At 52.4% G+C, this 21,172-nt stretch overlaps 1 protein-coding gene across 3 annotated transcripts; it reads right to left on the bottom strand.

Annotated features, from left to right (window-relative positions):
• Positions 1 to 8,449: 8,449 nt before the first annotated feature.
• Positions 8,450 to 20,461, bottom strand: GPR35 (G protein-coupled receptor 35). 3 transcript variants are annotated; one of them, XM_070423380.1, is made up of 2 exons: positions 20,237 to 20,461; positions 8,450 to 10,230 (listed from the first exon to the last, which is right to left on the bottom strand). In XM_070423380.1, exon 2 carries the CDS (start codon positions 10,218 to 10,220, stop codon positions 9,315 to 9,317), a length of 906 nt encoding a protein of 301 aa, XP_070279481.1. In that variant the 5' UTR covers positions 10,221 to 10,230; positions 20,237 to 20,461; the 3' UTR covers positions 8,450 to 9,314. The 3 variants fall into 3 exon arrangements, with proteins under 3 accessions (XP_070279481.1, XP_070279482.1, XP_070279483.1); XM_070423381.1 differs by lacking the exon at positions 20,237 to 20,461 and adding an exon at positions 15,701 to 15,714; XM_070423382.1 differs by lacking the exon at positions 20,237 to 20,461 and adding an exon at positions 13,071 to 13,129.
• Positions 20,462 to 21,172: the final 711 nt, after the last annotated feature.

The raw sequence follows: 21,172 nt of genomic DNA, 5'->3' as shown, positions 1-21,172 counted from the left end.
GTAATGAGTGTTTTACAACAAGCAATACAAGACTTAGGCCTTTGGCTTGCTGGATACGGAAACCAGTGACTGCTACTAGCCTTCCTGCAGCCCCAGGAATAGAGCATTGAGCCCGGGATCTGTGAAAGCAGCAGATAGAGCTAATGAAAGCTCCCTGTTTGCAAATGTACTGAAAGGGTTCAGTACCTGTTGCTGCTGGAAGAGGAGGGGCTGATATCCCCTTCCAGTGCACTCCTTTGGGAGAGGCCTGGTCGCTGCTCTGCCACAAAGGGGACTGGTGGGAAGACAAGTATAGCAGGGCCCTGTAACCTATAAACAGGATTAACAAAAAGGGCAAAAGAAAGGCACTCTCCCTGGACCCAGGAGCCATCAGGACTTTGAAATTCTCCAAGAGAGGAGGAGTCTGACTGAGAGACTGGCTGAGACACCATTGGGTTAGAAGAACCAGAGGCTGCATATTGAACTTATAAACTGCAGTTTGCTAGGCAGAGGACCAAGCCCAGTTGTATAGGTTTTAAGCTGCCTGTGTACAGCAAAACAACTTTCTCCCGTGCCAGAATACATTTTAGGGAAATTGGACAGACTGTGTTTGTGGCTAGAAAGAAGAACTGACCACCATGCACAGCCCCGACAGTGGTCTGCAGAAAACTATAATAGACTTAGATGATGCCTGCATCTTCATAGACATGGCTCCAGAGAGACAAGGACAATTTTGCTTTGTGTGGGAAGGTTAAGAATAGACTTTAGTCACCTCCCTAAGATATTTGTATAGCCCTACCATGTGTCATGTTTAGTAGCAGAAGAGTTAGCTGTCAGAAGTGGCCACAGATTTCGGGAGACCAAGATGGCGGTGTAGGTAAACACCGGAGACCGCTGCCGCAAACAACCATTTCAAAAATACAACTAAAAGACTGAACGGACATCACCCAGAACCACAGGAAGGCTGGCTGAAGAGAGACTCTACAACTAGAAGGAAAGAGAACAGCATATCGAGGCTCAGAGGCGGCGCAGTGTGGAAAATACAAAGGTACTGAGGTGCGCGCGCAAAGCGGGCTGGTGGCTGAGGGCGCGGTTGTCGTTTTCTGTCGGGAGTGAGTCTCAGAGTCTGGGCTTCAGATCCGGGCGAGTCTCTAGGGACCCAGACTCAAACGGGAGAAGCGGGATTATCCGGCATCAGTTGGAACCTGAGGGCAGCTTTCTCTCCGAGGTTTGCAGCGGCTGCTGGGGTTCTGAGAAGCAGAGCCTCTGGGAACGGGACTGAGCGTGGCCATAACTGCTCCCTCCGCCCGCCCTGTTGATCCCGCCCCGCCCAAACCCTGCGCACAGCCATTTGCCGATCGCTTCAGGCAAAGGCTGGATTAGCGCCTCCCCAGAAGGCAGACGTTTTCCATACAGCTGATTCCTATAGCCAGTCGGCCTGGGGGTCAAATCCCTCTAGTGTTAACTACAACAATTAAGGCTTGGCTAGAACAAGACTGCGCACAGAGACCACAAGGGGGTGCACCAAGAAAGCATAAAAGATGCGGAGACAAAAAAACATGACAGAAATGGAGGATATGGAGCTAAGAATCGCAATTTTGAGGGCTTGCCATAAATTTGTGCAGAGCCTCACGAAAACTAATGAGACCCTCGATGCTACGATAAAGAAATTAGAAAGTAAGCATACACGGACTGAAATAAAGAATATTATACCCAATAGCAGACCAGAGGAGTACAATAATCAAACCAAAGATTCGACAAAAAACACCCAATTGGAAAAGCAAAATGAAAAAAGAATCCGAAAGTGTGAAGATAGTGTAAGGAGCCTCTGGGACAGCTTTAAGCGGTCTAATATCAGAATTATTGGAGTGCCAGAAGATGAGAGACAGCAAGATATTGAAAACCTATTTCAAGAAATAATGGCAGAAAACTTCCCCCATCTGGAGAAAGAAATGGACTTACAGGTCCAAGAAGCGCAGAGAACCCCAAACAAAAGGAATCCAAAGAGGACCACACCAAGACACATCATCATTAAAATGCCAAGAGCAAAAGACAAAGAGAAAATCTTAAAAGCAGCAAGAGAAAGAGGCTCAATTACCTACAAGGGAATACCCATACGACTGTCAGCTGATTTCTCAACAGAAACTTTGCAGGCCAGAAGGGAATGGCAAGAAATATTCAAAGTGCTGAATACCAAGAACCTACAACCAAGATTACTTTATCCAGCAAAGCTATCATTCAGAATTGAAGGTCAGATAAAGAGCTTCACAGATAAGGAAAAGCTAAAGGAGTTCATCACCGCCAAACCAGTATTATATGAAATGCTGAAAGGTATCCTTTAAGAAGAGGAAGAAGAAGAAAAAGGTAAAGATACAAATTATGAACAACAAACATGCATCTATCAACAAATGAATCTAAGAATCAAGTGAATAAATAACCTGATGTACAGAATGAACTGGTGATTATAATAGAATCAGGGACATAGAAAGGGAATAGACTGACTATTCTTGGGGGGAAAAGGGGTGTGGGAGATGCGGGAAGTGACTGGACAAAAATCATGCACCTATGGATGAACACAGTGGGTGGGGAGTGAGGGTGGAGGGTGGGGTGGGAGCTGGAAGGAGGGGAGTTATGGGGGAAAAAAGAGGAACAAATGTAATAATCTGAACAATAAAGATTTAATTAAAAAAAAAAAAAAGAAGTGGCCACAGTGCTATGATATATACATTATATAAATATAGTAATCTTTAATTCTCCTAATGCAGTTGTCAAAAGGGCAGGTGCCCAACTGGGCAAAGAAGAATACCCATCAGGTTTTGGTCTCTATTGAGAGACAATTGGCAGCCTGTATACTGTCTTGCAGGCCTGTGTGACCATCCCCATGTCAGGGGTGGCACAAACCTCAACTTTAGCAAACTGGGGAAGGCCTGTTTAGAACAGAGGGAAGTAGTGAAGTGGTGAATACTAGCCCTCTGTTACAGGAATTACAGACCCCGTGAGATCCTGTGACATGTGAGACCCTGTAAAGAAATAAAGCTCCCTTAGTTCATTCCGAGAGAACAAGTCAAGTAAGGGAGCCCTATTACAGGGACAGCTGTAACTATCTATTTGAATATAGACACATTTTAAATTTCTTCTTGCCATTTGAAGGCAATTATATTACTCTGAAGAGTCCATAAAAAGGACTGACACAGAAAATCAGAAGATCTTAAAGCAGGTCAGTATATTTTTCTCATGTAATTCCTCTGAAATTTAGCAATGCTTAATAAATCATGGCAATACATTTCTTTGCATAAATTAATTAAGACTGGTTCCTAATAGTGGTTTTATTAACCGAAAACTTTGACTGGAGTATCATGTTTTAAAGAGCACTGCCTGGACTCTGAAGACTTGAAGCCAATAAGAGTGCCACGGAAAAAGCCTGCTTGGGAGCCCTGAAAATGGCTGGCACTGGAGTGTCAGGCTCATGCCATACTGTGCCAAGCCAGCTCAGCCAAGGGCTCAAAAGCCTGAGTGAGGGTGGCGAATGGATGAAGAAATGACAGACAAAGAAAATAAGCTGGGTCTAGGTGGATCTTCCTGTGCCTGGCTGAGGCCACAGAGAGAGATCCAGAGGCAAGCTTATTTTATAGCCAGAGGTAAACAAGGTAGTGGTCACCATAGTTACAAAGTTCTTGTGAGTTTCACTTGTTTGGGCAGCACTTGCTGCATCTCCCACAGCCCACTAGCTACCTAGGAAGGATATAGGGAGGGTCATAAGGTCAGGCCTAATTATGCTAAGAGGACTGTGCCCTCTAAGCTGGGACTTGTTTGTGGCTTTGCCAACAGGTCAGTCCGAGGCTTAACCCTATAGCCGCGCCCTACATCTTGCCCTTTTTTATTTTTCAGCTACTATACTGAAAGTGAAACTTAAGCATCAAGAACAAAACTCTGGCTATTAAAACAATAACAAAACAATGCCAATGCAAAACCCAAACTACAAACATGTTAACATTTTAAAACTTAAACATAAAGCTCTGGCTATTAACAAAACAATGCCAATGTGTTAACATTTTTAAAACTAGTAAGAATAATAAAACAATGCCAATGCAAAACAGCAATAAGTGAGTTTCTGCTAAATGAAAGTTTCTTTTGCTGATTTACTCAGAGTCCTTGGACTTGGCTGCACAAGACTTTGCAGAAGACTGACAGCTAACCAATGCTAGCATAGCCAGAAACATGATTGAGAGAGTAGTTTCCACATCTTGTTTTTCTACCATCTGCTGGGCCTCAGTTGTTAACTTCTTCAGCTGACCCCATGTTGGCACCTTGGTCCCTTGTGTAGCCTTCATCATCTTCCTTTTTTGTATTGCTGTAATCGGGCAACTCTCAATCTTTTGAATGAAGGGACAAGGAGCTTCTCTGGGTCCATTGTGGTGATGCACGTAAAGCTCTGGCACCCAAATTGGCTGTGCTGCTCTTTCTGGAAAGATACAAACACAACCTCTTCCCCACATCATTACTAGAGCTGGTAAAACTCTTGTCAGGAGGCCCACTGCCTTTCGGCCACTGTACAACTCTCTGCATTGTAATTCAAAAAGTTTTACACATAACATTCTTCTCCCCCTTTTTTGTTTTTATAGTTGCATATTAAGGGTAGAATGGCGCTTTCTGCTATTACCTGAGTCCTGATCTATCACCCCAGGGAGAACTTGCCAATCTTGCACTTCCCAGGATGGCATGATAAAAGTTTACTGAGCTGGCTGGAATGGATGCAGTGGGGTTAAGGATAAGGCTCCTTAGGCCTACTTTCTCCCGTGCCTCTACATTTACCTTTCCTTCCTCAGAAAACCATGTGCAGGTTTTACTTACAAAATCCAACAAATCAAAAAGCAGTTCATACCTCACAGAACAGCCCCGTGCTTAGAGCATAGCATTAAGCATTGGATATGTATAAATTCTTTTCCTGCAATCTTGAATTTCCCATGTTTTACACCTAGTTATAATACTAAACTTCGCTCCTTACCTTCCTTCTTGTTTTCTGCACGTGCTTCACTGGAGCGTCCTTTCACCTGACAACTGTAGTTCCCCCAAACTCAGGCCCAGCGTTGGGTGCCACATGTGCTGAGCCAGCTCAGCCAAGGGTTCAAAAGCCTGAGTGAGGGTGGTGAAAGGATGAAGAAATAACAGACAAAAAGAATAAGCTGGATCTAGGTGGATCTTCCTGTGCCTGGCTGAGGCCACAGAGAGAGATCCAGAGGCAACATAAGCCTTTATTTTATAGCCAGAGGTAAATAAGGTAGTGGTCACCATAGTTACAAAGTTCTTGTGAGTTTCACTTGTTTTGGCAGCACTTGCTGCACCTCCCACAGCCCATTAGCTACCTAGGAAAGATCTAGGGAGCGTCATAAGGTCAAGCCTAATTATGCTAAGAGGACTGTACCCTCTAAGCTGGGACTTGTTTGTGGCTTTGCCAATAGGTCAGTCTGAGGCTTAACCCTATAGCTGCGCCCTACACCCTACCATCACTGGCAGTTGGTCAGAGTAAAAGGGGAGCAATAAGGGTGCCTCTGTGTCCCTGCAGAACCCCCATGCACTCTGGTCTGCAATGAGTGGGAGAGCTACTGAGATGGGCCTGAAAGCCTAGGACATGGCCCTGGGTAGAGCCACTGCAGGTGAGGGATTCACCTAACTCAGCAGATACTGCAGGCAGGCCTGATGGCAGCTGGATGGCTTGGCTTCATTAAGATTCAATCATGAAATTCCGGCAAAGGTAGTCAGTTACCATTCTTGTTGTGTTTATGCAAACAATCAGGCCAAATTGAATACAATAAAAAAATTGGAATAATTTGGCTCTTTTGATAAACATAGAGGTAATTTTGAGGAGAAAAATTCTATTTCAATAGATTTTATTAAAACTGAAATGTTTTCTTTCCCTTCCACCGGACCATTTGTTACGGTTTGTCTCTGCCAGGTCACAAGCCCACCTTCTTCTATGCCCAGGCCTCATCATCCCTCTGACAGACAGCAAGGATCTCTTGGCTCTGAGAGAAAACTCCGTCCCTCCTCAGCACAAAGCAGCTACAGAAGAAATTCAACGTCCATTTTCCCTAAAAGAATTCAGAGCCAGGATCCTTGAGGTAATATATTAGGCAGTTAGACAGACATGAGCAGAGCAAGGACGATGGACCAACTAGCGCTACCACATGTAACTAAGTATTTCTACCTCTAGGTATGTAAGACAAGGTGCATAGCCAAAGAGGTACTCACCCAAAGTCTCAGCCCCTAGAAAAGGTTGGTAGACTATTTGTCCAAAAGACTTGACCCCTTTGCATTTGGGTGACCTACTTTCCTCTGGGCAGTAGCAGCCATAGCTATGCTTATCAAAAAAGCAAATAAGTTAACCCTAGGGCAGGAACTAATCCTAACTGCCCCACATGAGGTTGAGGCTTTACTCCGGAACACACTGGAGTGCTAAATGTCAAATGCTCGAGTCACCGAGTTTCAGGCTCTTCTACTAGACCAGCCCCACATCCGGTTCCACAAGACTCCTGCTATCAACCCTGCCAGCCTCCTCCCAGGCGATGACTCTGAAGAACCTCTATATGACTGTTCAGAGGTCGCTGACTTAGTACAGCCCACCTGGACCTCACTGACACCCCACTGGCATCGCCGGACAAGGTACTGTTCACGGATGGGAGTAGTTTTGTCCAGGAAGGAATCAGGTATGTGGGGGCTTAGACCGAACCATCTGATCTCAGGCACTCACTCGCGGGACCTCGGCACAGAAGGCCAAGTTAATTGCCCTTATTCAGGCTCTCCGATGGGCAAAAGAAAAATCAGTAACAATTTATACAGATAGCAGGTACTCATCTGCAATGGCTCACTTACATAGTGCTATTTACAAGGTAAGGGGACTCCACAGAAGCAAGAGGGAGCCGGGCCACAGACGAAGCGGCCCGGAAGGCTGCCCTAAAACCAGTGGGGCCTCTACAGATTCTAGTGATTTTTCCAGACCCTGACCTACCCACCTCACCAGCTTACATGGAAACCCAATCTAGAAAAGCTGAAATCCATAACCAATCTTTACCCAAGTTCTTACAGTCCACCCCGAAAGCAGTCCAGGAGCATGTCCGAGACACTCTGCCTGAACCAACTTCTGATCCGGTCCGTCCCTTCCAACCTGGTGACTGTTTAGATAAAGAAATTTGCCACCCAAGGACTGACTCCTACCTGGAAAGGACCACCCCCATGGCAGTCAAGGTCGACGGGATCCTGATGTGGCTTCATCACACCCAGCTTAAGACAGCCAGGCAAAATAGAGAGTCCGGGACTCTTTGGACCCTCTAGAGCAGCAGTTCTCAACCTGTGGGTCGCGACCCCTTTGGGGGTTGAACGACCCTTTCACGGGGTCGCCTAAATACATCCTGCATATCAGATATTTACATTACGATTCATAACAGTAGCAAAATTACAGTTATGAAGTAGCAACGAAAATAATTTTATGGTTGGGGGTCACCACAACATGAGGAACTGTATTAAAGGGTCGCGGCATTAGGAAGGTTGAGAACCACTGCTCTAGAGATTATTCCTGGCCTTCATTCCGGTCCCTTATCTTATAAACAGGCCCACTGACTTTATTCAGCAGAGAATTAATTTTATTAAGCTTATAATCCTCAAGGGTCAATATAACTCCCTCCCCAACAATGATACAAAAGAGTCAATGATCTGACTCATGTACATAAAACCAGTGGGGAATGAAGCATCCATCTTATATAAAAACTGCTGTTTGAACTTTTAACCCTGCTATTCTGGCTTCTGTAAATGCTTGCTGACTTAAATAATAAGGAAAATAAGACTACTCCCATTTCAGAGAGGCCATTAAACCTTCTCCAGACGAAGTATCAGTGCTGGCACTAGGCCAAGCCTTTGGTTGAGGTCTCAAAGCCCCAGCACATAGGGCCCTTTAAGAACTTGCAAAGGGGACTGGAAAAAAAACCTATATTTGGGAGACAAAAAAGGTAAAATGGTATAAATACAGGAAACTTCCTGTGTGATTTTGCCCAGAATTTGAGAGATATTTTCCTCTGGGCCCGCGTGTAATAATAATAAATGTAACTCCATCTCTCTAAGCGTTGCTTGGTTCTCCTGTTTTCTGTAACACTTGGAAAACAAAACCCTTGAGGTTCGGGTTGATAGAAGTCAGAGACTGGAAACTGTCCCCAGAAGGACAGGGCTGTGATGACAGCAGGCAGGGTTGGGGGTAGGGAGGGGCACCTGGAGGACCAGAGTCGGGTGCAGACACAAGGGGAGACTGGCTGGGATGAGGGGTGTGGAGAATTTGGGGAGCACTGGATGGGGTGAGTGTGGACCCCATCCCTGAGCAAGGGCCTGTGGGACTGCAGCAGCCTCACACCTATGAGGTCAGCCCTGCCAGGACATGTCTACCATTCTCACTCTCATCACAAAGCTGGAGAACAGGGCAGGAGGGTTGTTTGGTGCCCAAGGACATGCAGGTGGGACGGAATGAGTTGGACTTGGAACCCAGGCCCCCCTCGGACCAGCACTCACAGCAGCCTCTGGAAAGCTCTGGTCGCTCTGACTTGAGTCTGGAGGCCAGGGAGGTGCAGCCACAGCCCAAACCGGCCTGGCTGGGCACCCAGCCCTCAGCTCCACCAGGCAAGGCTCCGGGCTTTCCTGAATGAAGCATGGGAGTGTGTCCCCTCAACAGACTCTGACCACCTCCTCATGGTCCCACTCTCCCCACTCTCTGCACATCTGTGCAGCCCCTATGAGGGCCCAGGGATCCTGGCCTGCACAGTGGGAGGACACCAGGCCGCTCACTCCACCAGACTTCAGATGGGTGGGCAGCAGGTTGGGGGGCCCGAGAGAGTGACCGGGGGAGATGCCCCAGCGCTCCCACCTCCCACCGTGCAAACGTGGGCAGCACACAAGCCCTGTCAGGATCAGCCCTGGGGGGCAGCTTTATTCCGATCTCAGGGAGGTAGCAGGACCCAGCAGGTATACATCCCACTCCAATGCCCAGGTATACCAGGCTCTGGACACAGCAGGTGGGCAGCCTCATCCCGGGGTCCCCGGGTGGCCTTGCTCAGGCCTCAGTTCTTTTGTCCTTGCCCCTGGCTGTCTTCTGTCTCAGGGGTGGGGCTGTTACCTTCCAGGCTCCGTGCCTGGGTCATCCCCTGCCCAGCAGGCCTCTTGGAGAGTGTCCACACCCATGGTGAGTTCAGGGCCCATCCTGTGGCTCTTCACTACTGGTCACAGTCCCCCTCCTCTCCCCAGCAGGCAGCACCTCCTGGAGAGCCCTGGATCTGGTCCCCACACGCCTGTGTCGTCTCCTAGGCCACAGTCACACACAGAGAGTCCTGGCTCTTGTGAGCCTTGGCAGCGGGAGTCCCGGCTAATGCAGACGCCTCCTGGAACTCCTTGGTCATGTAGTAGTAGCAGATGGCGTCCAGGCAGCAATTGGCATCCGAGACCATGCCAGTAATGTAGATGATGTCCTGAATGACACAGGTGTTCAGGCCTGTGGCCAATCGCCACGTCAGCACCACGTGCAAGGGCAGGAAGCAGACCACGAACACCACCAGGTTTGCCCAGACCATGCAGGCAGCCTTCCGGGTTGCCTGGCCCCCGTCAGCAGTTGGCCTCTGGCCCAGGGCAGTCACCACCTGCAGAGAGCAGAAGACCAGCACGGCCAGCGGCAGGTAGAAGCCCAACAGGGAGAAGACCACGGTTTGGGGCTTTTGCCGGGAGGGGTTCCCAAAGCAGAAGCCACCCTCTTGGTCCTTCAGGACCCAGCGAAGCAGCAGGGAGCCGACCACCAGCACCCAGAGCACTGCACACACGGCCCCGGCCTGCTTCGGGGAGCGGAGCCCGCGGCCACACAGCGGGTGCCGCACAGCCACGTAGCGGTCCACAGCGATGGCCATGATCAGGCTGATGCTCATGTACCTGTTGACCAGGTAGATGCCCTGGGAGAGCTGGCAGAGCACCGTGTCACCACTGTTGTCCTTATTCATGGAGAAGAGCATGAAGGGCAGAGTGCAGAGCAGGCAGAGGTCGGCCGCGGCCAGGTTGACCATGTAGATGTGGGTCTCTGTCCACTTGCGCAGGCGGCAGCAGAACACCCAGAGCGCCAGGCCGTTGAGCAGCAGGCCCAGCACCAGCAGCAGGCCCAGGTAGGCGTGGAAGATGTGTGTGACCAGCGGGGAGCTGATGATGGGGCAGGTGCTGTTGTTCATGGTCCTGGGGCTGCAGGAAGGGAGCAGGGGTGAGGAGGGCGGGCAGCATACGGAGCTCAGGGAGTGGCAAGGCCCCGCCCATCTCTGGCCGGGGATGAGCCCCTACCCTATATCCAGAACCCAAAACTCACTTTCCCAAAGAAGTCATTGAAACCATAGGAGCTCTGAGGCCCCCGAAAGCCAGACCCCTACCCGCTAGAAGGTGGGAAAATCAAGGCCTTTGGAGCTGGGTGGGCCCAACGTGGCCCGGTGAGCCAGCCCAGGCCTGGAGAGACCCTCGAACTCTCGAGAGCCCTCCTCTCCCGGGCCCTGCCTGCTGCTGGGCAGAGAGGAAGGCAGAGGAGCTCGCTGCCCACCTCCAGTCCAGCCGAGTCAGCTCTCAGGACAGGGCGCCGGAAAGGGCGACTCTAAGGAGGGCCCAGGACGCTGCTGCATGCCTTCTGCCTCTCCTCCCACTTCCCGGACCTACCTTTGACCCACACCTGCACCTCAACAGGGTGGTCAGCATGTACCCCACCTGGCCACTCGTGGCAGCAGAGGTCCAGACAGCAGGGGCTGTGGCTCAGGACAGCTCCCCAGAAAACTCCAGAAGTCTGGTCTTCCTCCTCCTGCCTGCCCTCCCTATTCCCTGAGGCCCCCTCCCAGGCCCCATCAGGGATAGGGAGCCCCTTGAGCTCCCTGAGGTCAGAACCCTGAGGGAGCCCTGCCCTCCAGGCCCAGACCGGCTGCACGGTGGCACTAGGTGACCTCCACCCGTCATCGTCATCATCAGAAGCTCCCACACAGCCTCCCCTCCCTGTCTATGCTGGCCTCTCACGCCCCCGGATACGAATACACCCCATTACGCAGGGCAGGAGGCCCAGGACCAGCCCACCAGGGCCTGAGGACGTGGTCAGGGTCCAACCTCCAGGTGATGGCACCTGATGCTGAGATGGATTCTGCATTCACCCTGCGCTGGTCAACCTTGGAGCCTCCCAGGGGCTGCGGCCGCTGGTGTCCCATGTGGTGGGGTCATGGAGCATGTGATGAGGACCAGGGCACCATGCCTCCTCCCACCCCAGGAACACGGGCCCTCCGGGTGGGGAATGGAAGTGGGTCAGTCAGGGGGGTGGGGGGCGGGCTGGGCCAGGCTGAGTGGGTTCTTTTCTCTTCCCTCCCCCCAGGAAATAACCAGCGTTTGCAGAGTCATTAGGCTCATTAGCGCTGGCTGGGCCCCCTGGGAGCCTCCAGACACAGGCCATTAGAGAGGCAGGGGCAGGTTTCAGCCAGAAGCAGAAATACTCCACTGAGTATCCCATCCCATCTCTTTTGCATTTTAAAACGGCACATTTGCCAGCAATTAAAATTTCATGCACGCTTTTCCGTATGTAACATCCCTACACGCCCCATGATCTCACTCCTCGTTTTTTGAAGGATTCTGTTGGTTCTTTCTGAGACACCTCATTTTGTCCGTATCCTGAGGTTCCTCGGACCATGAGCCAGGCCAGGCTGTGGACACCCCCAGAACCCACTAGAACCAGCCGCTGGGATCCTTCCTTCCTGCCCACCCCGCCCTTCTAGCTACGCCCCACCCAGAAACCCTGGTGAGCTGCCAGGCCAGCTTTGTGAGGTGCCCCCAGCCCAGAACCCTCAGATCCTGTCTGGGACTACTACTCCAGGCTCCTCATCTCTGTCCTCTGGGGTCATCCCAGGAGAGCTTGGGAAGTCAAGGCCTGGGTCCCACCCAAATGGCCTTGTGTATCCCTGCCCATGCCCAGCCCCAGCATGGGGACCCCAGCTGGCCTCCTGCCCAGACATGCAGGACCGTCCCCTTTAACAGACACTGCAGTCGCCCTGCAGAAGCGCGTGCTCTGAGCGCTCAGCCACCTGGGGCCCTGTCATATCCGGCCGGGGGAGTCTGCCATGGGAAAGGGGAGCAGGCTCAGCTTCCTCTTCAGTCTGCTTCCCGCACAGGAAGCAGAAAGCCACCTTGTGATTTGCACCAAGATGCCTGTGCAGTCAGTCACCGTCAGAGAGACCTATGCACACACTGGGGTTGTCCCCCCCCCCCGCCCCCGCCAGCCCCTATGTCTGCCAGCCCCAGACACCCCACAGTCGGATCTGGGGCAGACAGTGGTGCCTGGGCTGTACAGGCCTCCGGAACTGGGACCCCACCTAAGAAACACCCCAGGATCCGGGACTGGCATGTGTGAGTGAAACAAAATTTGCACAAAACAAGGCGAGGATGTGAATATAGACAAATGGAACATGACCCTGCCAGAAAAGGGATGAAATATTACCATTTGCAACAAGATAGATGGATCTTGAGTGTATCGTGCTAAGTGAAATAAGCCAGACAGAGAAGGACAAAAACCATGATTTCCTTCATATGTGGGATATAAAACAAAAAGCAACAAACGAACAAAACAAACTCATAGACACAGACACCAGAACGGCGGTCACCAGACCGGGTGGGAGGGGGGAGAAGAGGAAAAGGGTCAGATATATGGTGACAGAAGGAGACTAGACTCTGTGGGGAGCACACACTAGAGTGTACAAAAGTCGAATTATAATCTTGTTTCACAAAACAGAGCTCACCGAACTGGCCACACAGAACTGAAATAATTTCTATCCAGTTTTTGAATGCTGGTCACACCCACAAGGTAGATTTCAGTCTCAAATTAGGTGGGAGTCTAGGCCCTGGAGACACCTCGAGCTCCTCTGAACTGCAGCCCACCCTCATGGAGGAGGGTCCCCTTTCCAGACCTGCCCCTCAGAGCTCCTCCATTAGGACACTCCCCTGAGAGTCCAAGCCCCATCACAGCCCTGGCCCCTCTCTGAGACTCCCCAGGCCCCAAGGTTGGCACTGACCTGCAGTCAACCTCGGTTTCCCTGGCGGAGCCGTCTCCCCCACCCTTCGGCTGCCAGACTATAGCCCTCCTTAAGGCAGCAGGCAGTTGGCGGGCTGACGACAGCAGAGTGGGGGTGACGGGCTCCCCTCTGCCTCTGCCCCAGCCCAGAGCTGCCTGGGGAATTTCCAAGAAGGGAAGTGGGAGTGGGCACTATGTCGACACCTCCAGACAGCACACGCACTTGCAGCATCAGAGGGTTCCCCAGCAGAGGCATCTGTCCTGCTCACTGCACGGCACCCTCACACGCACAGCCATGCTGACGGTGACCACCAAAAGGCATGGACACACAGCGGCTCAGGGACGACTGCCTGCCGGCTGCTTTACCTGGCCTGCTCCTCCCCGTCTCCTCCTCAGAAGCCCCTTCCCAGGCTACCCAGCTCTGGTCTCGGCACTCCGAGCCCAGCGTGGAGAGCGGCCTTCCTTTGGACCCCGACTCAGCCCCCTGCACCCTGAGGGCAGGGACTTTGTCTCCTCAGCTTCCCCCACCAATTGCCACCTGCAGCATCTCTCTATACAGACTGCTGGGAGCCCTTCGACCCCACCCCTGCCCATTCACAGAGGTGGAGCGGAGGCCCCAGTGGGGAGTGTGGCCCAGCCTCCTGACCCGGGGACCAGTGCTCCTGCTCAGAGGCCCCTGAGGAGGGCCCTGTTTCACCCCTCTCCTTCGCAGTCCCCAGACCCAGGTCTGACAGGGGCGGGGGGGTTGGTCTCTCCATGGGCTCCTCCTGCCCCCTCCCCCTGCCTGGCCCCCTCTCAACCCAGTTCTGACACCCTCTCCATCTGTTTTTTTTTTCATACAACTTGTCTTTTGTATAGTTGACCTTTGAACAACTTGGGGGTTAGAGGCAACAACCCCCACACAGTTGAAAATCCACATATAACTTTGACTCCCCCCAAAACTTAACTTCTAGTAGCCTCCTGTGGACCAGAAGCACTACTGATAACATAAAGTCAGTTAACATATTCTGTATGTTATATGCATAATATACTGAATTCTTACCTTAAAGTAAGCTAGAGAAAAGGAAATCATAAGGAAGAGAAAATATAATATTTATTGAAAGAAATCTGAGCGTGAAGGGGCCCACTCAGTTCAAGGGTCAGCTGTACTAGTACTTAGTCTTTGCTTGTGACCGGGACCCCGCCTGCCCTCGGACATGTCACCACGGGGCACAGAGCAGCGCCTCAATAAAGCGTATTAGCCAGTTGGCGGCCCTAACAGCGGGAAGAGTTTGTCCAGGGACCCTGCCAGGGACCCTGCCAAGGACGGAGCAGGGTTCCTGGCTCCCAGCAGGTGCCCCATAAACATGAGCTGCTGCAGGCTCAGAAACATCTGCCTGGTGGGAGGGAGTACCTGCCCTCTGACCCTTCCCCATGAGCCGGCTCCCTCCCCGTGGAAGGCTGGCTGTCCCAGTCTGAGAGGCCTGGCCATGCTGGGCAGGCTTCAGGTGCAGACCAGGCCCACTCCCTTCCTCCTGGACAGTCACAACCACAGCAATGGCCCTCTGCCGAGGAGGACAGGCGAGGGCAGCCTCGATGCTGCTGCCAGCATCCGCCAGGGGTTGGAGGCCTCCTCCCGTGCCTGCCACCCCTGCTGCAGTCCCAGAGCCCTGTCCTGTTCCCATCCTGACTGGCCTGGGAGAGTCCATGTGACAGGCTTATGCCGGGGGCAGGGGGGGGGGGGGGGGTTGGCACAGATCTCAGGGAGGCTCCTCCTGCCCCCTTCTCTGAATTCTTGGGGTCAGAGAGGAAAGGGCTGTTGGGCTGTGAGAGACCGTCATGAGCTACATATGCATCACTGCCCTGGGTCCACGTGAACCCTGGAGGGAAGGGCCCCGGGGAGGCTGGGCCTCTCGGAAGGAGCCTGCTGGACGTTTTCATGGGCCAGCCCAGCACACCCTGCAGACACCTGGTGCTGCCAGCCCCGCCCTTGCAGCAGCCACTTCTCTCCCTTGAAAACCTGCCACCCATCCACAGGGCCTCCTGCCTGTCCCCCTACACAGAAGTCATATTTGGCCTCTGAGACCCCATGCGGCTCATTCATTCATGCCCTCAGCGAATATGTCTGAGCGTGGACAGGTATCACTGAGGCTAAGAGTGGGCACAGGAGGGGCAGGGGTTGAGGGAGGCCCCCAGTGGCACACCCTCAGGGCCTAGCTGTGCCTGAGGTTCCCTTGGTCATGAAGGGTCATGAAAAGGTCATGTGGGGAGCGTGAGAGCAGATGGGCCTGAGAGGTGCATTTGGGGCTGCCTATCCTGGTCCAGACCCCCATCCTCACCCCACAGAGTCACAGACACACACAGGCCCAGTGAGGGGAGCTCTTACGACACCACCCTTGCCTGCTCCTCCTCAGGCCCCTCCCGCAACAGCTGCCCGAAGCACCTGTCACCCCAGATTACATGCCTCAAGGCATCTAGACACCTGCAGATGACAGAAGTGCCCCTGTCAGATGACTGCAGCACCCCACCCACCCGGCCCACAGCTGGACGGGCCGCTGTGCAGTGAGACTACAGCCTGTGCTGGCGGAAGGCAGAGAAGGCTCTGCTGGGCGCTGATCCCGAGCCCTCGCCACCCCAGGTTGGCTCACTCACCCTGATAGCTGCTGTTCCCCTCCTCCTGGCTGGCTCTCCAGGACTGCCTGCTCCTGTTCTGCTCTGCGGCTGCATGAGCCCCCTGGGACCCCTCCCGGCAGCAGCCAAGGGGGGCCTCGGAGGCTGCTCCATTTCCCTGTCACATGGGCAAACGCCAGAGTCCTGACTCCTCCCAGCCTCTTGCCCTCTCCCTGCCCCTGCGGTGCTTCTCTACCCTCCCAGGCCTCCTTCCCCGGTCTCCACCCGAGGCTTCTCTGACTGGGAGGCTGGCCGCTGGCCCCACTCCAGGCCCCGCTCCTGGACAGGCTGCCTTCCCGCAGGGCCTCGGACATCAAGCTGCCCGGCCTGGATCCTGGCCCCTGTCTTCGAGGCGCCCCCCACTTCCAGGAGGTCATGCCCCTGTTCAAGAACCTGCTGGGCTTCCCACTGGGGGACAGGAGTTGCCAGCCTGCTCCTGGTGAGGCCCTCAGGCTACAGGGGTGATGGTGGAGAGCCTGGGGTGTGATTGCATCTCACCCCTGCTTGACAGTCAGCTGTGAACCTCCAGGAGCTGGACCCAGAGCTGAAGGGCGTGCCTCCCTTTTCGAGGACAGGTCTCTCTGAGAGGGGTTCCCTGCCCCCTCCTCCCCCGCCCCGAGGGCAGCAACCTCCAGCTTTGGCTGGTTTGAGCCAGTGTGGGGTAGACCCCAAGAAAAGGTAGCTTACCCAGCTGACGCTGAGCAAGAGGTCGTCCACTTCTCTTGAGAAACACTTGCTGCGTTCTCATGCCACCCTCCCTCCCCAAGACCGCTGGCCTCAGACACTCACTTCCCCTGGACATTGGGCAAGATGCCAGCTAATGGATATGTGAACACACTTCACAGAAAAGGCGATGTAAAGGGTTCGTTAAAGATACGAAAAGACCCCAACAGACTCACAAAGAGAAATATAGATTAGAAGTGCCTACAGTGGCATTTCCGTCTCGCATGGGCAAACGCCAGAGTCCACAACACTCTTGGAGGGGGTGGGGGGCCAGCCTCAGACCTCTCCCGTTGATACTGAGCATGGCACACACCGCATGGAAGGGGGTTCGTCATATCCACCAAAATTAGAGATGCGTGGCCTTTGACCCAGTAACGCGCTCCTAGGAACCATTCTACAGGCAGGCAGAGGGAAAAGCTGCTTCTGAGGCTATCCCCTCCCCCCGCCCCCCACCTTGCACGGCAGGGTCGCAGCAGCCCAGGAGCCATGCTGGCATCTGTTCCGTCCAGGCCATGGAGCAGCTGGCAGCTGGAGGGAGGAGCCATCTCTGTGGCCACCGCCACCAGGTTATCTCCAAGAGGTGCCTCGAAGTAAACAAGGGTGTGGATGTCCATTCACTTATTGAGGGCCAGCTGGTTATATTTTTACAAATGGAAGGATAAGCCATCAAGTTCGTTTTCAATTAAATTGTGGCCTGTGGGGAACAGGTGGCTATGGAGTGAGGGAGAGAGGGGTAGAGACTAGACTTCTGTGAATACACCTGGGAGTGTGGATTTGACTTTAGAACCATGTAAACAGTCATGTAATTACTAAAGTCAATTAAAGTACATTTTTAAAGGAATTCTTATATTTGAAAACAAGATGAAACCATGAACTTGGATTAGCAGTTGGTGGCATAGCCCACCGAAGTTTCCCATGTGACTTTGAAGTCCAGTATTCTATGTCTCTGCAGTCTGTGGACAAAAAGAATGACAAAGTGTTTCATCTTCCAAATAATTTTAAAACACACTTTTGCCTGGACATCTATATAACCCAAGGATTTTAACAGTGCATAAAACATCTTCAACTTCTCGGCAGTCATGCTGTTGATGGTAGTGTTGGTGTTGTTTGGGGATTATTGTGCGTCTTAGGGGATAAAACAAATGAATAATTATGTTGGGTGTGGGATCAAGAAGATGCAAATAAGTCATCAATAAGGTTAAGAAAGCCACATAGATCAGAGCTGACGGAAAGGCTGCACCTACGCGCACTATCTCATCTTACAAAGAAGCTTCCTGCTTCTGTCCACCTACAAGGCTGGGCCGGGGGATGGTGGGAGGTGGGGGGAGAAGGGAGGGAGGCTGGACTGCGTTAGGGGTCAGGTTAGAGTCAGGCCAGAGCAAGTCTTGATGTTTTACTTAATGTTTGTTCACTTTGAAAATCTGAAGAGTCCAAGATTATTTATCCAGAGTCCTGTGTGGGCATATCCGCACGCACACACACACATTCACACACACACACACACACACACACACACACACACACACACCATCCAGGGCCCCACTTTCACATCTGCTCACCCTCACCCGGGACACACACCCCTGCTTGCCCCTCCTCAGGACACAGGCCCACCCTCTAGCAGCCTCTTCCAGCCGTCCCCAGCCGTCCACGTGCTCATCTCCAGCATAGATCTGCCAGCACTGCCTCGGCCAGACCCTGAGCTGAGCGCCAGCCTCTCCTGAGGTCAGTGACACCTGCACAGCTCCCCAGGAATGTAAGGGTTATTTTCACATTAGAACGTCAATCAATAGAATTCATTACATTAATAAAGAAGAACATTTACACAATCCTTTCAATCAATACCAAAAAAATCATTTGACAAAATTCAACACTTATTTATGATAGAAACACAGCAAACTAGGAATGGAAGAAACTCCCTCAACCTGACAAAGGGCATCACGGATCACCCACAGGAACCACTGTACTCACTGGGGGACTGGAAGCTCCCACTGTGCTTAGTAGCAAGGACAGTGCCTACCACCTCCATTCAGATGGTTCTGGACTCTACTCAGGGCAAATGAGACAAAAAACCAACAACAACCATGCTTCCAGGCAGGACAGGGAGAAGGAAACCTTTCTATCTTCAAAAATGACACATTGTGTATATAGGAAACCCAAAGGGATTTACTCCAAAACTCTGAACCAATAAGTGAATTAGCAATGTTATAGGCTACGAGATTAACAGACACAAAAAAATGTATTTCTGGCAACAAACAACTGTAAAAGGAAACTAAAAATACAATAGCATTTATAAGCATGAAAAAAACAAAGTACTTAAGAATAAAGTAAAACATGTATGCTCAAAGCTACAAAATACTGCTGAGAGAGACTCAAGAAGGTCTCCATAGATCAGTGGTTCTCAACCTTGGCTGCACATTAGAATCATCTGGGAATCTTTTTAAAATCATGATTTCTGGGCCTCATTCTCCAGAAATTCTGTTTCTTTGTTATGGGGTGGGGCCACAACATTAGTAACAAAGAAACAGAATTTCTGGAGGATGAGGCCCAGAAATCAGGATTTTAAAAAGATTCCCAGATGATTCTAATGTGCAGCCAAGGTTGAGAACCACTGCCATAGATGAAGGCAGATGGAGAGGTATATCATGCTCATGGATTCTCATATTGATCTATACCAGTGGTCGGCAAACTGCGGCTCGCAAGCCACATGCGGCTCTTTGGCCCCTTGAGTGTGGCTCTTCCACAAAATACCGACTTCTGCGCATGGGCCATGAAGTTTCAATCGCACTGTATGTGCTCGCCCACATGTGGTATTTTGTGGAAGAGCCACACTCAAGGAGCCAAAGAGCTGCATGTGGCTTGCGAGCCGCAGTTTGCCGACCACTGATCTATACAATCAAACCCTGAAGCCTCAAGTGTCATGTCTGCTGGTTCTGCTTCCTGGGCATATCTAGACACCGACCTCTTCTCTCGGCCTCCACCACCTCCCGCCCAGCTAGGACATAACCATATGTTCCTTGGATGTCTCAAGTTGGTCCCCAACCTCCAATCTATCCCTAAGACCTCAGTCAGAGGGAGAAGTCAAATAAATTTACACCGGGCCCTGCTTAAAACTGCAATGTCTGCCCCTGCCCAAGAGAAAAGACCCAAGCTCTTTAAAGGGCCTCAAGGCCCTTCCTTTACCTACCCCTCCAGCCTTAGCGCTCGCATGTTCTCTGAACCTGCCCCTCTCCCACTTGCGCTGCAGGCACAGAGAGCTCCTTTTCATTCCCTGAGGATGCCCAGCTCCTGCCAGCTTCTGCCCTGCTCCTGGCTGACCCTAATCAGGGACCATCCCCACACATCATCTGCCACCTCCTTGTCAGGACTATCCGGGGGCCTCAGACCTGCAGATATAAATACTAGAGGGAGCTGGTGGGCACAGCCTGTCCCCAAACTCATCCTCAACCCTGGAGAAGACCCTCCCCATAAGGAGCACAGCCATGTCCAAAGACCCCAAGGTGTTCCCAGGAGCAACATGACTCTTCTATTCACCTCAAAATGCAGCAAAACCAGTTTAAATCTGTTAAATGTTGGGGGCGAAATCCAGGAAAATCAAATGAAGCATCCATGGGACACTGAGCAAGGAATTATTGTGAACAAAGAGACAGAGAGAAGAGAGCCTGGAACATATGAGAATTTGGCTGCAGTCTGGCTGTCCCTGCACCTTTTCCATCCCGCCTCCTGTCCAGGAAGTCTGGCAGGCCAGGCCCCTTCCCTGTCTACCTGCTCGCAGGGCCCCGGGGTCTCAGTACTCACCGCAAAAGCTCTAGCACCCCCCACGCTGATCCAGGCCGGGGGGAGGGAGGGTGGGCGAAGACATTAGAGAGAAGACCCGGGACCAGGACTGGGTAGGACAGGGCTCCCCCGGAGAAGGTACCATGCCTCTGCAGCAGGAAGTGAAAATGAGAAGAAACTGCAAACAAAGCGGGCAAAGTCTGCTGAGAAGGGCGGGAAAGCTGTTCTTACCTGCACACACCCACACCTGCCGCTACGACTGCCAACTGCGACTGCGGGCTACTGTGCACAGGAAGGAGGCAGTCTTCACCCCCTACTGGCAGGTCCGCAGACCATCTGGGGATGGACCCCAGATGACCTGGCTCTGGCTGGACATAGCCCTGGGCTCAGCGCTGGCACTCCGCTTGGCTGGGCAGGCTTCTCTGGGTTCCATGGAGCCCCAGCTCAGCCCAGGCTGCCCTGCACTGGGCTCTGGACCAGTCACAGACGTGAGAATACAAAGACTGAGGCCCAGGTGTCTCAGGCATAGGAGATAGGCCATGGGGCAGGAGGGGGACCTGCTCAGACCCTGGAAGAATGGGGAACAGCGCATGTTCCTCCACTCCTCTGGACAGGCTGGCCCACACCCCCTACCAGGCTACCAAGGACTCCAGGGCAAACCAGAGGGCCAGAGCCGGGATGGGGGTGTGGGGGGCACACTGTGAATGGGGACAGAGCCCAGACAGGTTTTCAATAAGGACATTAGATAGAGTCCAGAGACTGAAGACCAGAGACTGGCTGCACTGAGTGGACCCAGGCCCTGTGGCTGCAGAGGCTGCCCAGGGAAGGTCTCCTTAAGCTCTGCCTGTGTCTGTAAGGTCCATGTAAGGCCAGCTCAGGCCCAGGCAGGAGGGGCTGGCTGGGAGGGGCTTGGAGACCATGCCCGACTGCCCCAACCACACAGGTCATGGAAGCCCG

This window comes from Myotis yumanensis, unplaced genomic scaffold (assembly GCF_028538775.1).
Source record: "Myotis yumanensis isolate MYYU_CA2020_CCGP unplaced genomic scaffold, mMyoYum1.0.hap1 SCAF_8, whole genome shotgun sequence".
In the NCBI taxonomy this organism is placed as follows: Eukaryota; Metazoa; Chordata; class Mammalia; order Chiroptera; family Vespertilionidae; genus Myotis; species Myotis yumanensis.
Note: the sequence above shows the minus strand (reverse complement) of the source record. Positions and strands in the feature narration are given on the sequence as shown.